The following is a 21,022-nucleotide window of genomic DNA, read 5'->3' as shown; positions in this document are numbered from 1 at the left end:
AAAGAGGTTTCAGGATAATCGGGAGATGTTGAAGGCACATTTTGAGACGAAGCAACAAAGGATCGTGTTTCATAAAAGACACTCATGGCTTTTGCTTCAGGATGTCTAATGGAAAGATGTGTGCTGAGCTTTGAAAGTGTTAATTGGATTGTTGGTTTGCGTTTTGTCTCTCCTGCCAAGTCTCAGTGTATCTGTCTTGACTTGATATTGAAAGACTGAGTCACCTGAGTCACCGCTGTCTGCTTGCGTCCTGTGCTTTGCTGTGCTTGGGAGCGGTTTGATCACAGAGCGTTTCATACAGAACATTACAGGTCTTCATGTCGTGTTATTGCACTTTATCAGCTTAAGTGTAAAGAATGTTTAAAATGGTTCGAAGTGCTAAACACAAACAGACTTGTAGAGACACAAGATTAATAAAAAGAAATGACGTACGCTGCATCAAAGACACTTAAAAACACACAGTCCAGCATGTCTCCAGTCAGCCTCTGGATCCTCATCCTTCAAACGACTGTCTTTTTATCGTTATTTTAATCAAATCAGGAAGAAAGTAAAATTCAGGACAGGAATGTTCTGTTTCAGCATATCCGGCGTTATTTTTTAGAACTAGTAGGCATCAAACCATAACAATACCACAAGTGGTATGTATTAGCAACGCAGCTTAATTGTTTTTAGAAATGTCAGTGGTTTACTCGCGAAATTAAATTCGTTGCATTTTAGTGTGAGTCAGGAAATGGCTGTTTGACTAATTGTCCAAACTGAAATTTGCCACAATAATGGATGGAGAAGAGTGCTCAGGAGTTGTATGCACATTAGCTTGGGTTTGTCATAAAAACGTGGACTGCATTTACTAAAAGCCTGTCTGGATTCAAGTGAATAATCATGTTCGCATCTTCATACGTGCAAACAGACACGTGCGGGTTGACAGAAATGAAGACAGTTTCAACCTGGAGTGAATATCACGTGGGTTTGTGATTACTGGTTATGTAAATATACAGATTTGTGAGATTCAGAAATCAGACAGGGCTACGGACAGATGCAGTGCAGCAGCCATTCATTGATTAACCCCAGAAAGTCCCCGGCTGCATTATAAGCAGCTTGTGCAACCTTATTACAGGAGGGGATGTTTTTCATGTCTTGAGACTTGCGTGTGACACGGCGGACAGCACGGCAACTGTGAAGCTTTAAATGGATCCACTAACCTCGTTTAAGAGGGCTTCCCCTCCCCCTGACACTTGTGCCGCTGGCGTGTTAAGATGATAATGAATTTAAAGAACACTTATGACTAATATGTCAGGCTTTTACCCTTTGAAAGGCGACGGACTCGCTGGAGCCGCAGCCCCAGTCTGTTCTGGGCATCCGTCTCAGCCCTGCTTTATCCCCCAGCGCGGGTCTGGACGAACGGCATAATGGGATGTCCAATCACGGAAATGTGATTTCCATTGACCGCAGCTTCGTAAGTGAGTCGTAGAAGGGTCTTAACAAATTGGATTTGGCCAATGGATGTGAAAAATACAGGGCCTCTGTATACATGTGTGATGTATCTGTGCTGTCTCATCCACACATCATCAAGGCTGGCGGCAGCAGTGTGTCACACCCATTTGGTTGCTACAACCTGCCTACTCAAACTGCAGTTACAGTGTCTACATCGACACATCCAAGCAGCATGTGTCAATTATTTATCCAGATTTTCTTATCTGAACATAATGTCACATGCAGCAAATCAGCTTCATGTGGTGTTGCATTAGAGATACTCTGAACTCTTAGTTTTTCAGTGCATAGTTAAATATAATCTTATTTTGCGATCCATTTAAAAGTAGATTGTTTGGTTAGCCCAGGTGGCCGACTGTTGCGCAGTAAGTGGATTTGTGTGCGGTTGTCAACAAGCGTTGCTTTCATCGCTCATCATTGTCACCTGAACGTCTTCTCACATTCATTAGAAACCGTTCCACTTTCTCATAACCAGATTAATGTCAGTAGTTGGTGGCTTTACAGACAATTAATTTACTTGGTACTCCATAATATCTGGGGTTGTCCTGCTGAATAAGCACAGAGCATGTAGGGACTGAAGTGCAACAGAGCTGACCAAATAATCATTATAACTATAAGATGTATACAGAAGCAGCCTGGGGTATCAGAAGTGAACAACTGAAGAGCAGAACAGAAGTGCGGCGCTGTGAACCACACAGGAGCTGAAAGGTGGCAACAAAATCAAGTTTTGTTATCACCTCGGTATTGCCTTGATATCCGTGCGGCAGAATGTTTGTATCTGACTTGGATTCATTAACACTGATTTATGGATTTCATCTCAGGGACTAAATATTTGATGCCAGTAACTTGGGATTTTAGTGTCTTACTCAAGGGCAAAACAAAGCCTACCTTAGTGTTTGTTTCAGTTGGCTGTAGATAACAAGGCTTTGATTGAAAAGTGCTGACTGAGAGTCTGGGTAATTACCCAGCAACCACCGTGGATTTTATAAGTTACACCCGCTGATGTCTGCCTTTCAGCCTGCACCCTGTAGGAGAAGAAAAAAACCCTGCCATACCTATTATTAACACTCGCCAAAACAAACACAGACAGTTTCTTAGTTTTTCAATCTTCATCACTTACATATGCAAATGCTTCCATCTACGAAAGGGCGAAAAAATATTTGCTCTATGTAGCATTGCAGACTTGGAAGAGGAAGAATGTCATAAGATGTGCAGATCACAGACCAACATGAGCACTAGACATACAGTGCTGTGCTTTTTTTCTATTCAACATCAGACTGTCACAGGGTGTCTTCATACACGGGCCGTCTCGTCCTGTGCTCATCCAATCAGCAAGGAGTAAAGCAGATCGAAGCAAGCAACATACTGAATTCAACATAACCTGTTTACCCATCTAATTGGTTTTGGAGCAGCATTTCTGTCTTCAGCAGCGAAGTTATAGCGCAAGTCATTGTGGGCGTTGATTTTGAGAGACCTGATTACAGCCTGGAACTGCTGTCTGCTTGATTGTGCTTTTCACCCCAGTCGAATGTTGAGCCAGTGCGAGCTTCAGTGCTCATTGAGAGAAAACTGTAGCTGAAGCGCACAGAAGATGCTCTTGTTCATCAACATTCACAGTAGAATCCATTGATGTTACTATATGAGTGTTTTCTCAGTTTACAGCCCGCCCCTCTGTATGAACACAGACCTTTTCACGTAGGGGCATTGGCTCATAGTCGGTAATGGGGAACGTTGTACTCATTCTACGTCACAACCACAAAGAAAGAAAGACACTGATGCTGAGTTAGCTCCTGTATGTTTATGGCATTTGACATTTTGTCCTCTGGCTTTTATTGAACAACTGTGTCACTGCCTTATGCCAGTAAGAGGTCATGGACAGTGTGAAATTACTGGAAATGGCTCTCCCCTAAAGCACTAATTAGTGAGCTTGGAGGTTTTATAGCTTTCTAGAGGAGCTTTCCGCTTCAAGAATTTTTGGCCTTGTTTACACGCGTTTACCATGGCAACAGAGTCACAGCAGTTTAGTAGCTGATTGGGCGTTGGCTAGCAGCAAGACACTCATTGTTTTCCACATAGAGAGCAGTGTTTTGTCCATCAACTCCTTGTCAAAACACAGAATCAAGAAAAAGATGGTCAGCAGTGTTCCAGCAGTTTAGTCTCAGATTTGGCATTGACTTGAAGCGTGACGTTCATCATTTCCACATGTTAAGAACACAGTGTTTACTATTCATGTGCTGTCTTACAGTATGTTGGAATCAGCTGACGATAGTAAGAGCTTCGGCCGTTCGTAATGTATCTACAGAACAACAGCGCTCTTTGAAAGTTCCGTCTACTGTAAATAAACAGATCATTTCCTTTTTCAGTCCACGTGCTCCTTAAGACGTTTTTTCTTTCTGAATTAGAAAAATGAGAAAGATGATAGCTCGTACAGCGTGAGCCTGAGGAGAAATTAAGGTTAAAAACCAGCAGCGTGTGCACGGCTCAGTGCAGGAGAACCTAAATGCAACACGGTGGACTTACCGTATATTCTATCTCTCTTGTACTTTTCTTTCCTCCCTTGGCTGCCTTATCGACCTCATGTCAGCCCATCCAGCAGAGGAACAATGAGGAGAAGTGAAGCTAGGCTACTCTTACTTATTTATGTATCCATTTCTGTATTTATTCATTACCCCCTCTGCTTGCAGGGTTCCCAGTTGTGCTTTGTCTTTCGATCCAGCTGTGAGCAGCATCACAATTGTGTTTCCGTTGCTCATAGAAATTAGTAAACAGAAAATGTGTATGCAACAGATCCACATTCCTGCTTTAACTTTATGTGTCCTAAAGTATAGCTATGTCTTAAATACAAGACTTGAATTATATATATATTTTTTTCCCGCTTGGCATCAGAGAAATTTGGCTCATTCCCTCTTTTTCTCAGCATTTTGCCCAAGTCCATACCTTCCTATGCAGTGGTTGCTGAATATTACATATTGCCTGGTAGTATTTGAATGTTGCTGTGGGCCACCTGTGCAGGATGGAGGAGGCCGTGTGTTCGGGCTCCTGCCTTGAGAGCAGAGGAGGACACACAGTGAATCTGTGAGCACCAGATGTTACACAGCGCTTGTGACCTGTCTCTCTCTCACTCCACCTCCACTCCTCCACCTTCACATCCCTGCTGTCTGTCTGTCAGCACTTTCCCAGTGGTGGTGTGAGACATGGCGTCAGGGTGCCTGGGCTGCCAGCTTCTGCCAGCTCACACTGTGACCTCCAGCCCCGCCACCTCAGCTCTGCGTGCCAATGCCACAGTAGGCCACTACTGGGCATTTGTACTGAGTCAACTTCCTGTGCCAGGAGAAGAGTCTTTTCATGTTGTTTGGACCATTATGAATAGTAACGCCTACTGTAATGGTAGAAGGGAGCACAACCTTTTCAAAACAGAAGAACAAAAGAAAGAGCCCCAACAACTGATCTGGCATCAATCAACATGTACATCGGCCATTTTTGTGGGATTTTAACTTCTTATTTTTATGGAGATGGATTAATATATAAGATTTTAATGTTAAAAATTGAGAAAAATAATTCAGAACATATTGTAATATTGAGTAGCAGCAACTGAAAGTTATATGGTAAGTGATTAGTGTATTGTGGTGGAGATTTACTTCAGTCCCTCAAAGATTTTCTTTAGCTCATTTTCCATTTTTGCGTGTTGCAGTCCTGGTGGTTGAAAAAAGATTTCCCTACCATTTGCCGGTTACCTGGACAGGGTGTCTTGCTAACCGGCTGATTGAAAGCGGGTGACTCAGCAGTAGAGAGAGGCTGCATCTTTTCTACAACATACCGCGCTATTAGTTTAAGTCGTTTGTGGGAGTTGGAGTAAAATGATTAAAATCCATGGGTGTAGTTGCTTGATTGATTGAATTTAGCTACCGGCCTCATGCAGGCTTGTTGCTTATCCAGGTGCTTTTAAAGTGTATATATATGTATATGACCGGGGCACTAAAATATTTTTGTCTGTCTGCTTGACAAAAGTAGTGAGAATATCTTCATGCCCTCAACATGCATGTGCAAACCGGCCCATGCATGAGATCAGATCAATTTTTGAGCTTAAACAGGAAGTGTAGACTACACATCTCTGCAGCTGGCCAAAACAAATTTATTTACCTGGCTACATAGAAAATGACAAAGTAACGAGCCTTTCAGTATCTGTAATTTAGTTCCTTCATTTAAAAAAATGATGTGTTAGAATACTAGTTACTGCTAAAAGTAACACTCACAGTAAGGCATTACTTTGAAATGCATCCAAAACACTGCTTACACAGACTTTGAGTATTAACACACATTAGTTATGCTGGTGTCTGGGTCAGTGCGTCTGTCCTATGGCCAGGAATGACTATTGACCAGTTCGAGGATGAGCTGAGGATGAGATGATTGTCTCCGGTGTGCACCTGGATGATAAGAAGGCAGCTCATGTCCTTCTTAGCTATCAGGCCCAACAGCCACAATATAACCCCCCTCCTCTCTGAGGCCCCCGTCCTTCCCAGCTAACCCCGGCCTTAGGAGCTCCTTAGGGAGCGCTGACTCAGGTGACTGGGTTTTAAACACCATCCCCACCCCCTTCTTCATCTTCCATGGCTTGAGTGTGACCTTGCCTCCGCCCAGTGAAAGAGAGGGGGATGGGATTGCGGGGAGGGCAGAGGCGGGCAGGGATAGGGCTAGGCCCTCATTAGCCCGAGCCAAGGCGGGACAGCTCAGGAAAAGTGCGCTAATTACCCCACTAACAATGTCCTTGCCGTTCATGGCTTAGTGCGGCCACTTCGCCACGGGATAATAACCCCATCACCTCTCTGAGAAGTTCAGGATGGCATTATCATGATCACTTTAAATGATGGACAGAGGGTGGTGTTATAACACAGCCTGCTGATTGATGGATTTGGCTGCAGTTTCTCACAGTGGACCGTGAAACTGCAGTGTGTGTGATGTGTGTTTTGTTGGAGTCACTGGGTGACGCAGATACATTATTATATGACTGAGAGCACAATTAAAAAACCTTCCCTGCATCTCATTTTCTTTTTGAAGAAAACCATTGAGCTCTCAGGCACAGATAGCTACTAATTTTAGCAAGTTAGACTCTAAAAAAGAAGTCTATCATTAGTCTAAAAAGTTTGCAGTCCCAGTCCAATCAAGCGTCTCTTTGCTTAGCAACCGGTGGTGACTGTTTCGTCTGAGGCTGTTTTCTGAGTCATTGGTTCTCTGAGACTGAAAGGTGACTGGTGAAGCCAGCAATGGCCAGCATTAGGCCCTCTACGCTTTCCTTCATCTTTTCTGTTAGCGTGTGGAAAACAGCTTGGCGACCGACAGCCTGACATTACAGCAGGAGCCTGTAATCATGGGACTTTAAAAACCCAAATCCAGCAGCCGCAAACAGTGTGGCCTCGTCATAGTGGTGGCAGCTAAGAACCATTCACCGCTTCTGTCCCATAAACTGTGCTTGCTGTGTCATACCAGACCCCCTTCATAGATGATTCTGCTTTCAATAAAGTTGCCAGTTAAGCCTATAAACGAGATTCCTGCTGACACGAGAGGATGCTGAGACTGTCGAACTGACAAATGTCTAAATGCTGCATGTTTTCAGGCCTATTTTGTGGACAAAATGACAGTGTGCGTGAACTTTCCTGTTCTTCTGGGCTTTGGAACACTCTTCCATTTTGCATGTATGTCACAGTCATTTAACAGTAAATTATATTTAGACTGTAAGCTAAAAAAAAAAAAATGCAACTCTGCACCTCTCCTACCACACAAGCTGTTTACCATTACAGTGACTATACTCGTACTGCACGGCTGCCATACTCCCCTCAAACTCTAAGCGCCTATTTCCCATCATTATGCCATTTTAATGCGATCAGGATTGTAATCAGATTGCAAATGAAATACCTCCATGACACAGTTGTGTGGGTCCACCGGTGCGGGGAGGTTAGAAAGGCGGCTGGTGGATCATTTGGAAGGGCAGAGTGGCTCCAACCAGATCTGGTCCTAATCTCTAAACCCTCCTCCTGCTCCTACATTGGGTGCTGAAGGGCAAGACATGGTCTTTGAGAGACTCTTGTGGACAGCTTTGTTGTGAAGGACCACCTGTTGAAGTGTAGGCATGACAGTAGAAAAGAGGACCATTTCAGTGTCATGTACCACAGATTCATTGTGTTCTTTTAAATATTACATTCCTTATAAGTAAGTATGGCCTGTTCAAGGTTTGATTGATATTTCCTTTTATCTTACATATTCGTCATCTCTCTTTTCACATTATTCAATCGCCAAATTTCTCTGAAACAGCTATTGGCGGCCTGCATTTAAAAAGAGCCGTAATCAGGTTTTAAGCTGCTAAACTACTTATGAGTTGTGAATATGTTCGTTAATGCATCTTAGTGTGGAAGATGAGTAGGGATGAGAACCAAAAGTGCTGGATGCGGTAGTCTGTCAGAGTGTATTACACACTTCAGAGGTAGGAGCCAGTTGACAGGACAGCCACTTGTAGCTGCTGAGTCTGTGTGAAGGTATGCATTTTAGAGAGGATGTCTCTGTCTGGATGGAGGATTTCCATGGTAAGCGGTGTGTGGAATAGTATGAATTTGTGCGCTGCTGCTTTGTCACCTCCTGGTTTGGATTTGCGTTGTGGAATTCAGTTTGTTTGGGGCTGCTTTTAAATGTGTTTATCCTCTCTTTCCTCTCTGTGTGAATGTGTGTGTGTGTGTGTGTGTTACAGTCGTGACAGTGACCTCTCTACAATCATCTCCAACCTGCACCACACCAGACAGCACGGCATGCCCGAGGGCCAGTCAGCGTCTGACCACAACACCAGTGCTGGACACACAGGTAGGACCCCAGTGATGCTATGCGTGTATGTGTGTGTGCGTTTAAAGGATGTCTCCTTTCTTTTGTCTGTGCTTTCATCCTTTCTATCCAGGCTGATGATATACCCCTCTTTACATCTCCTATAACATATGTAAACGTTCCATTACCCATTTAATTTAGCCTAATTTGTGTGATTGGGGGAATTTAACATAAGCTTATTACTCAATTCCTGAAGGTCGCTCTCAAGTTGATTACTTAATGTTCTTCCCACATTCTCTGCTGAACTCCAGGATTTTTGTTAAACCCTCTGTTTTAAATTACCTCTGAATAAATAGCTTTGTTTGCCATTAATCCAGTTTCATGTGAGCAGAGGAACCATGGTGTGCGCGTGCTGTAAGAGCTTTTCTTACAGCTTACAGACAGAACACAGACAGCACATTTAATCACAGCTATTTGTCACATAGCTTGTAGGAGGATATTGTGCAGTCATCAAAGACATATGGTTGTAAAACAGCCTCTATGGATATCACTATTCAGCCATCAACCACTGTACTGGATGTTTCTGGGTTAGTTGTCCCCAGTTTCATGACATATGTTGTGTAATGTACTGTATCCCAACAAGGCATGATTGAAGGCAACAGTGCCTCACCAGCAACCCGAACAAACTTAACATTATCATATTAAAAATGTTGTATCTTCCGTACTTATTGAAACCATCTTGAACTGCTTTACGAGTTGCACTTAGGTCCAGAGTTTTGTGGAGGACTAGGAACTTTGTCTCAAACTTTGATTTTGGCACTGGTTTTATAATATTTTTCAACACTGAAAGCTGTTTTATTATTTATTCCACATTAAAATGTGAGTCAGGATCTCTTTTGTCAGAACTCGCAAAAATAAGTTTAGTATGAATTATTGTCATTGTTATCAATGAAGGCTATAATAGTTAACATTTTTTCTCCAATCTATCTGTGCTGACTTTTGCCTTCAGGAAAAATGCTTATCTAAAATAATCATTGGAGAAAAAAAAGAACCAGCTGAATCGAATACATTCCATCAGCAAACCCAAACCCTTTTCAAACAAATAGAACCCGAATTGAGAAAATGGTTGGCTTTTTATGAGTGAAGACCATACCTTTGCTCCACAGTTGCCCGGGCTTTGACCCTGTCCCTTCTTATACCATCAGCCAGAGGCACAGCCAGTGCCATAATCAGCCCAGGCCCAACACCTCCATACCCTCTCTCTGTGTGCTCATCTCCTCTGTCTGCCAGATTAATTGTCCATACGGTGCCTGTGATATCAGCCGGAGTGGGTGGAAGGTGGAGGGTATTAGGCTGCTCAACAGCCAGGCCTGCCAGTGTCTTAAACCCCGGTTTGGGACGGATTTCCACCCAAATACTGGCCTAATCAGCTGCTAAACTTAATGGAGAAATCAGAGCCCTGAGTAGTTATCTTAATGGAGGAGTACACAAGGGGATAGAGGTGGTGGAGGGGGGCTGATGGAGGGGGGAATGAGCGCAGTGTGACCTAAGCCAGAGGGGGTCCAAGACCCCTAAAATCTGTCCGTTTGACCATTAAAGGGAGATTTAACAGGGAGCCTAAGCGGCTCGCTCCGTGTCTGTAAACAAGTCCAATCCGATCAGCCACCGGCTCTAATTCTGTCTGCCAGTGAAATTAGACGCACACACGTTCACAAACACACAATTACACACAAATGACACATAGTTATACAGATGCGTGCCCACGCAAAATCAACACAGGTTCAAATTTGCGTCCAAATACATAGGTGGGTGTCTGAAGCTTTAGGTGGATTATTTGACGTTGAGATGGATGAGACGGTAAACGCTGCTCGCTGTCTGTGATATTGTGTTTACTCTGTTCTGTCAGTCAACTCTCCTTATTTGACTTATCCTCCAAAAGTGTTGAACGTCTATCAGTGAAGTGTGGAGGGAGAGACGGGAGAGAAATTAAGGAAGAGAAAGAAAAGTCTGCAACGGAGAGAGACAGAGCGGCGGTGATGGAAGAAACATTTGGAAATGGAGAGACAGGGGAAAGAGAGATGAATGAGTGCGGTGGTGGTATCAGGGGAGGGCAGGCGGCAGCTATGGCGGCCGACGGCTGCGTGTGTTTGTGTGTGTGTGGGTCAGGAGGAAAGGGAAGCAGGCTTGCTGGGTCGTCTCTGCGCCGGAGTGGGCCGTTAATTAAATCTGAGGGACAGACAGGAGGGCTGCCTCCCTCCTTCTCCTCTCCGCTCCATCCCTCCCTCCCTCCCTCATTCGCTCTCTCGCTCCCCAGCCGCTGGCTATTCGGAGCCTCTGTGAGAGGCGGAGGGCAGGGAGGAGGGAGGGAGGGAGGGAGGGAGGGGGAGAGCAGGGGCGCCGACGCTGAGAGTCTGGCTGCCTGTGGAGACTGTAAACCGTGGCTCTGCGGTCAGACCGGAGACTCAAACAGGCAGATAAGGTGTTTTTGGACCGCCACACTCTCTCTCTCCTCTGCTCCCTGCACTCAGACTCCCAGAGGCAGTTACAGCCTGTCAGTGTGTGTGCACGCGTGTGCTTGCGTGTGTGTGGTTGGGGGTTGTAGCGGTGGTTTGGGGCTTGAGCACATTTGTGTGTGTGTGTATTTGAGTGTGTGCACCTTTCCGTGTGTGCTTTTAAATGCCTGGGTTTAGATGTTTGCTTGCGTGTGAATCTGCAGCCCAGCGTGTTTGTGCAAGACCTTTTTTTCCCCAAACTGATTGTGAGTGAGGATTGCTTTTAAAGTATTACCAGCTAGTTATTACATGATTAGCATAGAAAGGCAATTCTAAACAAAAGTAAACACTCCAGGATTTCTGAAGATATTAGCTCTGTCATACAGAGGCAAAAAGGGAAATGTGGGTTGTAAATATTTGAAAACATCCCACTGCTTAATAGGAATGTAATTGTGCTGCCATAACAAAATGGCCTCTCAGGCTTATTGTTCATAAAGTCATGCTAATGCTTCTGCCAAGACATGAAATTCACTGATGACAAAAAATAAGCAGTCAAGTAAATGTTGAAAATAAATGCTTTTTTCTGCTACTTTCAGAGCGCTAAAAGGAAAACAAACACAAGTCCTGTTTTTTTTTTTTTTTTTTTTGCGTGTTCTTCTTTTCTGTGCCATCTTTTGTGCTAAACGGTCATTGGCATTTTGTTTTTTCCATTTCATTTCACATAGGTTTTTTTTTATTATTATTAATAAAGAACTGTCAGCTGTACTTAGATGCCTTTATCCTTAAATTTTAATTTGATTTGACACATGCATTTTTTTTTTATTTGGTCAAGCTACCTTTTCAGGTCCATCCCTGGTGTTTATTGTAATGCATTAAGTGAAACTTATTTCCCTCTTATCAAAGCAACATAACGTCGTATTGTTAGATTTTCAGTACTGACACCCGTTGGCATGATGCTTTTAAAACTCTAATATCCCTTTAATAACCTGTGACTTGAGCCTTGATTTAATAAGAATATTAATTGGCATAGTCTGCCATGAACAGTTGCTTGGCAAAAGTGGCTGTAAGTGGAAGAAGATGCTGGGACGACAGCAGCACATTTAAGAATGTCAGAGGACGCCAGGCGATTAAAACTTAGATGTACTTTTGGATTTGGAAAGTTTTTAAACAAACTCTAAAGTACATTGTGCAGCACTGTCTTTTATCAGAGAATAACTGAATCCTATTATAATTAAGATGAAGTAATTGAAGTATGAAGTATTAGTAATTTGCTTTTTCTTACTTTATTTTTACTGGTTTCGAGAGAAACAGAACAGACAGGGTCATCACAAGGTGAAATGCCTGACATAATGTAGAAGAGGAAATGAAAAGAACGTAATTTACATTGCAGTATCAGGGTCTGTGGGTGCTTCATATCCGTGATTGTCCTCTGAAATCATCGAGGTCCTTACGATCAGTGACTTTGATTCATATGAGGCCGGGGTATTTTTAAGGAGGCAGGGGTCTTCTGCTCACTAGCAATTCACTTTGTCGAAGTAACTGTCACAAAAATGGCCGTCACAGTCCTGACGTATTCTAAACAAACCACTGTCACTGCTGCTTGTTGTGCATCACCACCTGTGCACCAGACGATTTTTACAGGAAGGAACTGACAGAAGGCCTTTAGAACGACAAAAACAAAAGCTTGCATCAGTTGCCTGCAGGTTTAGTTTTTATGGTGTTACATAACTGGACTGCGTTGCAAAAGGGACATTTATTTATATGACAATGTCACAGATTTTCACTTTGAGGTCGGCCATATTCTCGTCAGATGACTACACATCCACACATCTTCTCCTCCCGTGATTTCTATTCTTTTTCTTCTTTGGTGTTTCTTTTCTCTCCACCTCTCTTTATTCCTCTCTTCCTGTTAGGAACATGACAAACAGAGGAGCAGTGTTAGTGTGTGTGTACATTTGCACACGATGGCAGTGGCGCATCCTCCCCTCAGCGTGAGCAGAAGCACCTCTCTCCCCATCTCCATCACCCACCCCCACCCCTCCCCCTCTCCTCCTCCTCTCTCCCAGCTGCATCGGCCTGTAAGCCAATCAATGGCAGGGCTTTCAGGGCCGGCGGAGGCCCCGGCGCACGAAGGGGGGATCAATAAGTTATTAGCACCATTCTGTCAGCTGTAATGTGGAGATTGATCGGGGGGCTGCGGCTGGCGGCCCACCCCACGTCCCCGCCTGTCACTCCCCCCCCCCCTCTCTCCGCACAGACCCCCACCTCCCCGGCCTGATAAAGATGACAGATTAACGGAGTAAGAGAGGAATTAAGGAGTCTGGCTGTCTGAGCTGTCACCACGCTCCATGGGATGGAGAGAGGAGAGGAAGACGACTAAAGTTTGAGGGAGGAGAGGAAATCAGAGAGTGAGAAAGAAAGAGGAATGCTCCCCTGCCTGATGGTTCGCCCTGGTGGTGTCACATGAAAGAGAAGTGGTTTAGGCCCTGCTGTTTCCTCTTTCTCTATCTGTCCCATGAATTTCATCCCTCTTTTCTCACGGTGGGAGGAACGGCAAATAAGAAGGAGGTTAGCTAGCATGGAGGAACTGAGGCAGATGCAAGAATATTGTGTGTTTAGGTTGATTTCTTAGGGAAAAAAAGTTGGCCTGTATACTGTCGGCCAGGAATGGTAAAAAGAAGAAGCTATATCATAGCAGCTAATGCTATTTGCACTTAATTACTGAAGTCTTTTGATGGTTAAAATCACAGCCTTGAAGCTAAAATAATAAAACCCTTGACTCCATAACCACTAATTCTTCAGCCATATTAACAAGCAGATGCAAGGGAAATGCCCTGGGTAGCAAACTTGACTGTAAGCGGTGTTAGTGGGAGTAAAAGGGTTAGCATAGACGCTAGCAGGAGCTCAGGGTTGGGCATTAAAAGGGAGCGCCGGTACTCTAAGAAGCCCCATTTAATTGGCTTTAAAAGCTTTCCGCCCTCAAATCTCTGGCCCTCGGGCACTCGCTCAGGAGACGCGGTGTCTTGAGTGAGGTCGGCTCAAGAGACGACTCGAGTGTGTGTGTGATCATGAGAGGCTCTCGGTATGGGTGTAAGCATGTGTATGTCTGTTTGGTTGAAGGGGGGGGGGTTTAACTAATGGGGGTCCTCTCTCTCTTTGTTAATATTCCACTAATAGGATAGATGGAGACCTTTTTTTTTAACAAAAAAGATCCAGTGAAAGAAATACACTGTGATTCGAGAATGAGAAGAAAAACAAAATGAGAGGTAATAAAAGAGGCCGCAGAAAAAGTAGAAATTGTCAAAGACATTCTGTGTGTATGTGTGTGAGTGTGTATGTGTGTGAGCGTGCACTTGTCCATTAGCCCCCCCCCCCACCCCATACTGTCTCTTTAGGATGGTGTAGGGAGTGGATCTCCTCAGGACCTGAGAGGCAGCATCAAACACTGGATCATTAGTGAACCTCCTCCTTCTCCCTCTCTCTCCCTCCCTCTCCCTCTCTCGTTTGCTCGCTTGCCTTCTCGTCAACACCAGGGCTCCTTCAGCAGCCCGACACAATCCTCTGAGTCCTGTCTAAATCTCCCTCTGTCTCTCTCCCCTCCCTGTCTGTCTTTGTCTTGTTATAGAGAAGAAAGAACATAAGTTTGGGCGATAGGTTGAGGGTTAAAGGTCAGACTCCACTCCAGCTTCACTCCTCTGTTAACTGTCTGCAAGTTGCTAAGGTAACAACAATATCAGGAGTGGACATGTGACAGAAATAAACAAATGTTGTTTGCTGGGGTATTGCTATGAAATTAAGTTGTGTTTTTTTTTTTCTTAGTCCCTGTTCACCGCTTCTCTGTACTGTTTACACATGCTGTGCAAATGATGAAAAATTGCTTTATTGAAAAAGAGAGACAGAGAGAGAGAGGAACCACTCTCCTTGAGGGAAGAGAAAAACACTCCCCCCCATCCCTAAAAATACGCACCGAGAAGTGAGAAAGAAAAAGCGAGAAAAAAGAGAAAGAAGGGAAGCAGTTGCTGCTGTGGCTTGGCTGTGTGTGTGGAGGAAGAAACAGCTCGAGAAAAAGCAGAGGTGCATGAGATAGAAATAGAGAAAGAAAGAGAGAGAGATGGAAAGAGAGAGAGAGAGAGAGAGAGAGCAATGACAAACGGCTTTTTCCTTCCTGCCGGCGCTGCGTGCGGTGTGCTCTGCATCCCCTCCCTCTCTTGATTAGGCCTGTATTGATTTGAGGTGTGTTTGAGGGGGGCGGAGGTGAGGCGATTGGGCGGGAAGTAAGAGAGGGATGAGAGGGGAGGAGAGGAGGAGGAGGAGGAGGAGGAGGAGGAAGTCAGGGGTGCTGTAATTGTACACTAGATGCTCCTCTTTGGTGGCAGGGGAGGAGGTGGGGGAGAACAGGGAGGAGGAGGCAGGGAAGGTGTTAATGGGAGAGGAGAGAGAGAGAGAGAGAACTCCTGATGGGAGGAGGCTTCAAATGGCTAGAGGAGAGGAGAAAGAGGAAGAAGCAGATGGAGGGACGAGAAGATCAGAAGTGTGTTTATGAGGGGAGGATAGCAACAGCAGAGAGGGGAGTGGCTGTTGTGGAGGTACAAAAACTAAAAATAAACACATGATATAGACATAATATACGCTGAGAGGAATTCCTCAAGCAGCTGAGAGGCTCTCATGTATTTTAGTTCAGTCAGAGGCTTTTGTGCCAACATCTGGAAAAAGAGAAGAAGAGAGAGAGAGAGAGAGAGGAAGAACAGTGATAACACTCGAGGACAGACTGTTGGAAAGAGACGTTTGAGGAGACACAGAGAGACCGAGCCCTCCTCCATCCCTCAAATAGGCAAACACTCACACAAACGTGAATGAGCCGGGCAGATCTGTCATCCTCGGCGGTGCAGGCCCCCTCTCATTTCTGACAGAACAGGCACATCTCCAGACGCCCGTGGCTTGCTTCACTCGCTCCATTTCTCTCTTTCTCTCCACCTATCACTTTTTTTTTTTTTCCCTTGGCTTCTTTTTCGCTCCCTCTCTCTTAACGCTGCATTTCCAAAGCAGCCGCCATGTACACAGGTAGATGTGGAGCAGAGCGTCACTATCAAAGCTTTTACTTTGGTCTGTTTTCACTGACTACTCTCTCTCTCTCTCTCTCTTTGGGGTGTGTGTGTGTGTGTGTGTGTGTGTGTGTGTTTCTTTACAGATGACCTTCTAGGCAAGAGGAGAAGCTTCTCTCCCAACAGCAGCAGCGAGTGTCCCTCTGACAGCAAGAAGTCACGTAGCGTATCCCCCAAAGGTAAGACCATGCAGTGGACTTGTGTGACGTCACAGATGTGCCGGCATGAGCGTTTTCTGAGAGGAATCGGGTAAAAAAAAAAAATTGAACGGAGACAGGATGACTGAGTGTTAAAGTGAGAGAGAGGATGGAAGCTGCAGATGAAGAAGAAGGAGAAATGAGGCGGTGTTGCTTTAGCTGCTGGTGGTCAGTGTGATGATCGGAATACACACGCACACACACACACATGAGGGGAAGTCAGTAAAGGGTCTGTTCACCCACATTACCAAAACATTGTATTTTCTCACTCACCACTAATGGTGTGGAACCATTAAGACCGTTTTAGCTTTATCTTCTGAGTTTTTGCTGTGAGACTATGCAGATATAGTCCCAGTGAAAAGTGTGATTTGGGTGAACTGACCCTTTAACAGGAGTACAGAGGATGAGGTGGTCGTCAAGTTTGTGTTCCTCCAATCACATACAGTAATATGATATCTTATGTAATAGCTTTTGTAGATAGAACAATATACATTTTTGCAACCGATTCCTAATACATGCAGTGTATTGATACATTTTCATCCGCTCTCTATATGACATGGGAACAACATAAATAATGGACCTTGAGAAGACACACCTTGGCAAGGCAATGCCCCTCTGTAGTGCTGAAATCCGGTCGCCATCCTCTATTATTCATATCTCCTTCATGCAGCGTGAAACCGGGGGCCCGGCGAGGAGCCGGCACTGCGCTGGGCCTGTCCCTCTGGGCTCCTGAGGAAGACTTCCTGACTGATGCATTATAGAGCAGGCAAAACCGCAAAAACCAAGGGCAGCTCACGGCACATCCAGCCTCATCTCTGGAGACACCTGATCAACATGCTTACACACACACACACACACACGCACAAACAAGCCAACAGCCAAACAACAGCAAATGGCTCCGATTCTTTGGCATGAGTGAAATACTGTTTTTTAACGGTTAAATTTCGAGATAGATAGGTGAGAGTGTTTGTGTACATGCGTCTGGATGTCGGATTGATTGTAGAACTCAACGAGAGCCTGGTGCTGACCTTTGCCCTCTGGGTGACCTTTGACATACAGCAGCCCCGCCTGGAGCCTCTTCCTCAGTACTCATTCCTGGCCATTATTGTCTTACTGAGACACATCCCAGCTTCTGAAAGATGCATGGGTTTTTGTGGATGTGTGTTTGTGTCTCACAGAGTGTGTGTGTGTGTGTGTGTGTGTGTGTGTGTGTGTGTGTGTGTGTGTGTGTGTTTATCTGTATGCGTGTCTGTTTGTGTTCTCAGTCTTGGCTTCCTTTTAGGGCAAATGGGACTTGTGCATTTTTATTTTGACTTTGTCTTCTTGTGTCTGTGTGGTTAGGTTTTTGGCTTTTAAAGCAAACAACCTTTGTATACGCCTTGCATGTATTCTTCCTTTGCTGTATAATTTGCATAAAAGAGACAGATAAAAAAGACTGTTTGAGAGTGCAGCCTGCTGTTCAGAGAAGTGCATTTAAGCCATTTCAAAACACCGCTGATCCTGTGTCTTAACCTCGGGCTCTGTCCACACCCAAACCCTGACTCTGCACCTGCATGTGTGTTTCTATATGCGTGTTACATCTTCTTGCCTCCAAGTTCGGCGACAGACGCTATCCCTTAATGACTAATGCAGGTGGTGAAATAGATTGAGAGAGAGAGGCAGAGAGGGTAGCGTTTGGATGGAGCCACAGAGATTGGATGCCGCTGTGTAAATGATGTCTGTTTTTCTTTCTGTGTGCAAAGTCGGCACCCCCCGCTGTGTTTAGAGAGCGAGAAAACTTTAGACAGGCACAGACTAGTTGCATGCACACGCACACGCACACGCACACACACACGCACACACACACACACACGCACACACACACACACACACACACAAACAGTTGAGGACCTTGGGTGGATTAGCTGGAGCTTGGCGGTGGAGACAGAGATGCTTGCATGCTCGCTTCCTCCCCCACCACCTCCACCCCACCTCCGCTCCTCAGCGCCACTCCTGCTCGCCTGCCCGGGGCCAGGCTCAGGTTTCAATAAGAAGGAGGGTGGTAAAAATAACCCTTGCTTTCTTCTGCTTCTCCCTCCTCCTCCTCCTCATCCTCTTTCTCCCTCTTGTAACTCCCTAACCGCCTCCCCATATCCCCCACCACCCTTACCTTAGATCATGTTACTATTGACAGAGAGAGGGAGGAGGGAGGTCAGAGAGAGAGATTAAGTGTGGGGACTGACAGCCAGATAGATATCATGCACCACATCATCTTCACAACACCTTAAACACGCACACACACACACACACAGACACATACACACACACAGTGGAAGAAGCTGAGCCTTTTGGGGGTGTTTTTTTGTAGTCGGCATTAAAAAAAGTCAAAATACTCGACAGTAAAACAACCTCACTGAGTTCGTGCTCGGGTCAGGCTCAGACCATTAACAATGCATGGCTGTGTGTGTGTAGCTTCATCCAAAGTGGTTTCCCGTCCATCAGTGCTGTCTTCGTTATGAATGATCTGTGCTCAAGTATGTTTGCTGGCTGATATTGGAGGAAGCCTGTACATCAGAGAGCAGTATGCGAGGTAGAGGGTGTGTAAAATGAATTCTGGGTAATTATTTGCTCTGTGTTTACAATGGCAGTGTGACCTGGTTTTTCGAACTGCATGGATTGATTTATCCTAAAAATACACCTTTCTCATCAGCCAAAATAAAAAAGTGACAGAAAAACAGTCCAAACTGTGAACCTGTAGATACCTCAGATAGCTCAAAAAGACTCAAATGAAATTCTGGTGGGATAATACAAATATGCAAACTGCTTCCTGAGCAGCCGTGAGTGAGCCCTCCTTTCACAAAAAGTTGGACTGAAATGCGATTTTGGGTACTGAACTTCAAATTTTCCAAATGTGTGACCTCTGGCTGCCGTTTGAAGCAGCCTAGTAAATTTGATGCGACTGTGCTTGAGGCAAATTCCTCACAGTCATGACTGACATTTAGATGAATGTGGATGAGTGCTAAAGGTAATGATTTAATCATATGCTAAAAAGATAGCTTAGTGTTCAGCATTAAATTAATACCAAGTTAATAGCCTAATAGAGTTTTGGAGCCTGCAGTTTTACGTCAGTATTTATCCCCTGATTGGTTTGATATTGACAGCCACTGATTGGTCATAATATATGTGTCTCCCTCCTCTGTTCAGAGAACTCCCAGAGCCCGGTGGTGGAGGCAGGCGGCAGCCACGGCCACATGAGCCCTGAGGAGCACTACAGGCGCATGATGTCAGCGCTCAGTGAGCAAGGGTCCTATGAGGAGCAGCAGCAACGGCTCTACCAGCTGGCGAGCAGCATGGGTCTGCCTGGCCACGGTCAGTCCACAGACTCGTGTCTATGCTTGTGTGTATCGATCATCGTCATCACTGTCATCGTACCGGCTTTCAAATATCTGCAGTCTACCACGTTGCACCGTACTGTATATACCTCAGTGCACGGTTGATTTTTACATTCAGAGTAGCGTTTCCTCCTCTACCAGTAAGAACTGACTCATGAAAGATCTAGAGGTACTTTTCCTTTAGTTTTTTCCCTTTATTTTGAAGTAACTTTAGAGTTAGTTTGAAGAAACTCGAGATTTACTTCAAACTAAGAGTTTCCTTTGGAAGCACTTCACCAGCTTCTATAAAAAAAACACCTCTTCCATCACCTGTCACCAAGTTGCTGAGATGCAGTGCTACTTTGTAACCCCAGAGTGTAGCGCTGTGTTCAGGGTACCATGTTAAGGTGTGCCACACTGCTGCCATTGTAAAACCCCAGCCATGAGACAGCTGACATTTCTATTTGCGGTGCTTGCCCACCCAGTGTCAAAGTGTCACTCAGAGAGATTTCTGACCACCATGGCTCTCCGTTGTTAACAACACCCACAAGCCGTCGCATGCATCAACGCCACGATTGATCCGGGAGCTCTCATTGGCTGCCTGCCAACCCTCTAAATCTCCCAGCACCCTGGAAACCACCCGTGTGCTCCAGTTTCTCTCGATTTCTACAGACACATAAAATTTAGCTTAAGAGAATTGTGGTTTGATAGGGATAAAGGAAAATGAGAAAAGTTGCCTCGTTTGGATTTTATAAGTTGGCTTTATATTCATTTCACTGTGCCTTCCATTAAACGTTAACCTTTTTCTCACATTTTTGTAAAGAACGTAACATTATGTCCTACCAGTCTTTATGAGCTGTTTCGCCGTAGCATAAATCCAATCGATGCCCCGGCCGAATTGTAGTTTTCAGCTACTTTTATTTTTATTTGATTAGTAATGATTTTTAATTGCTGGCTGCAAATCTAGGGGGCGAAGCCTATAAATGCTTTAATTGCCTTTTCCCCGTGTCTTAGCGGAGTTAGAAGCAAGAGGCAGTGCAGTGTGGGGGTTTTATGGGCCAGGGTGCAGTCTGATCATTGGCTTCCTTTCCCAGAAACCTCGCTGGTATGAGACAGACACTCTGGCGCAATACAGACATACTCGCTCCCTTTCTTCACTTCCACATTCCAGATCGTTTGATAGTTTCCACACTATCCTTTATTCTGCACACGTGCATTCTTCTTCCAAGCTGCACTAAAAAGCTTTCTATGTGCAGAAGAAGAAGAAAAGGAGGCAAAGAGAAACCAGGAATAGGAGTTAAAAAAAAACGGGAAGAGAGGAAATGAGTGAGGAACAGAGACGAGGGAATAAATAACTTCTCCCGGAGGAAGAAATCAAGGGAAAAAACATACAAGTTTACGGTTTATTAATGATGCTCAGGTCACACACTTTAAATACAACTACCATTTAAAAAGACAACTTCACGGTAAGATTTCCTTGTAGCGACGTGTGTGTTCACATCCACTGTTGTGTTTGTGCGCGTCAGATCCTCTAAGCGGATGATGAGCCATGGGCATCACAGGCTTTGCCAGCGCTCCCTGACAGCCAA

At 44.8% G+C, this 21,022-nt stretch overlaps 1 protein-coding gene across 5 annotated transcripts in view; it reads left to right on the top strand.

Moving 5' to 3' along the window:
* Positions 1–21,022, top strand: part of samd11 (sterile alpha motif domain containing 11) — a 77,992-nt gene that overhangs the window by 42,437 nt on the left and 14,533 nt on the right. For all 5 annotated transcript variants that reach the window (XM_076741021.1, XM_076741017.1, XM_076741019.1 and 2 more), the window contains 3 exons: positions 8,225–8,334; positions 15,973–16,065; positions 19,267–19,431. In XM_076741021.1, coding sequence (XP_076597136.1) covers positions 8,225–8,334; positions 15,973–16,065; positions 19,267–19,431 — 368 coding nt within the window. The remainder of the gene's footprint in view (positions 1–8,224; positions 8,335–15,972; positions 16,066–19,266; positions 19,432–21,022) is intronic.

Source organism: Chaetodon auriga, chromosome 10 (assembly GCF_051107435.1).
Source record: "Chaetodon auriga isolate fChaAug3 chromosome 10, fChaAug3.hap1, whole genome shotgun sequence".
NCBI lineage: Eukaryota > Metazoa > Chordata > Actinopteri > Chaetodontiformes > Chaetodontidae > Chaetodon > Chaetodon auriga.
This window is presented reverse-complemented; position numbering and strand designations above follow the sequence as displayed.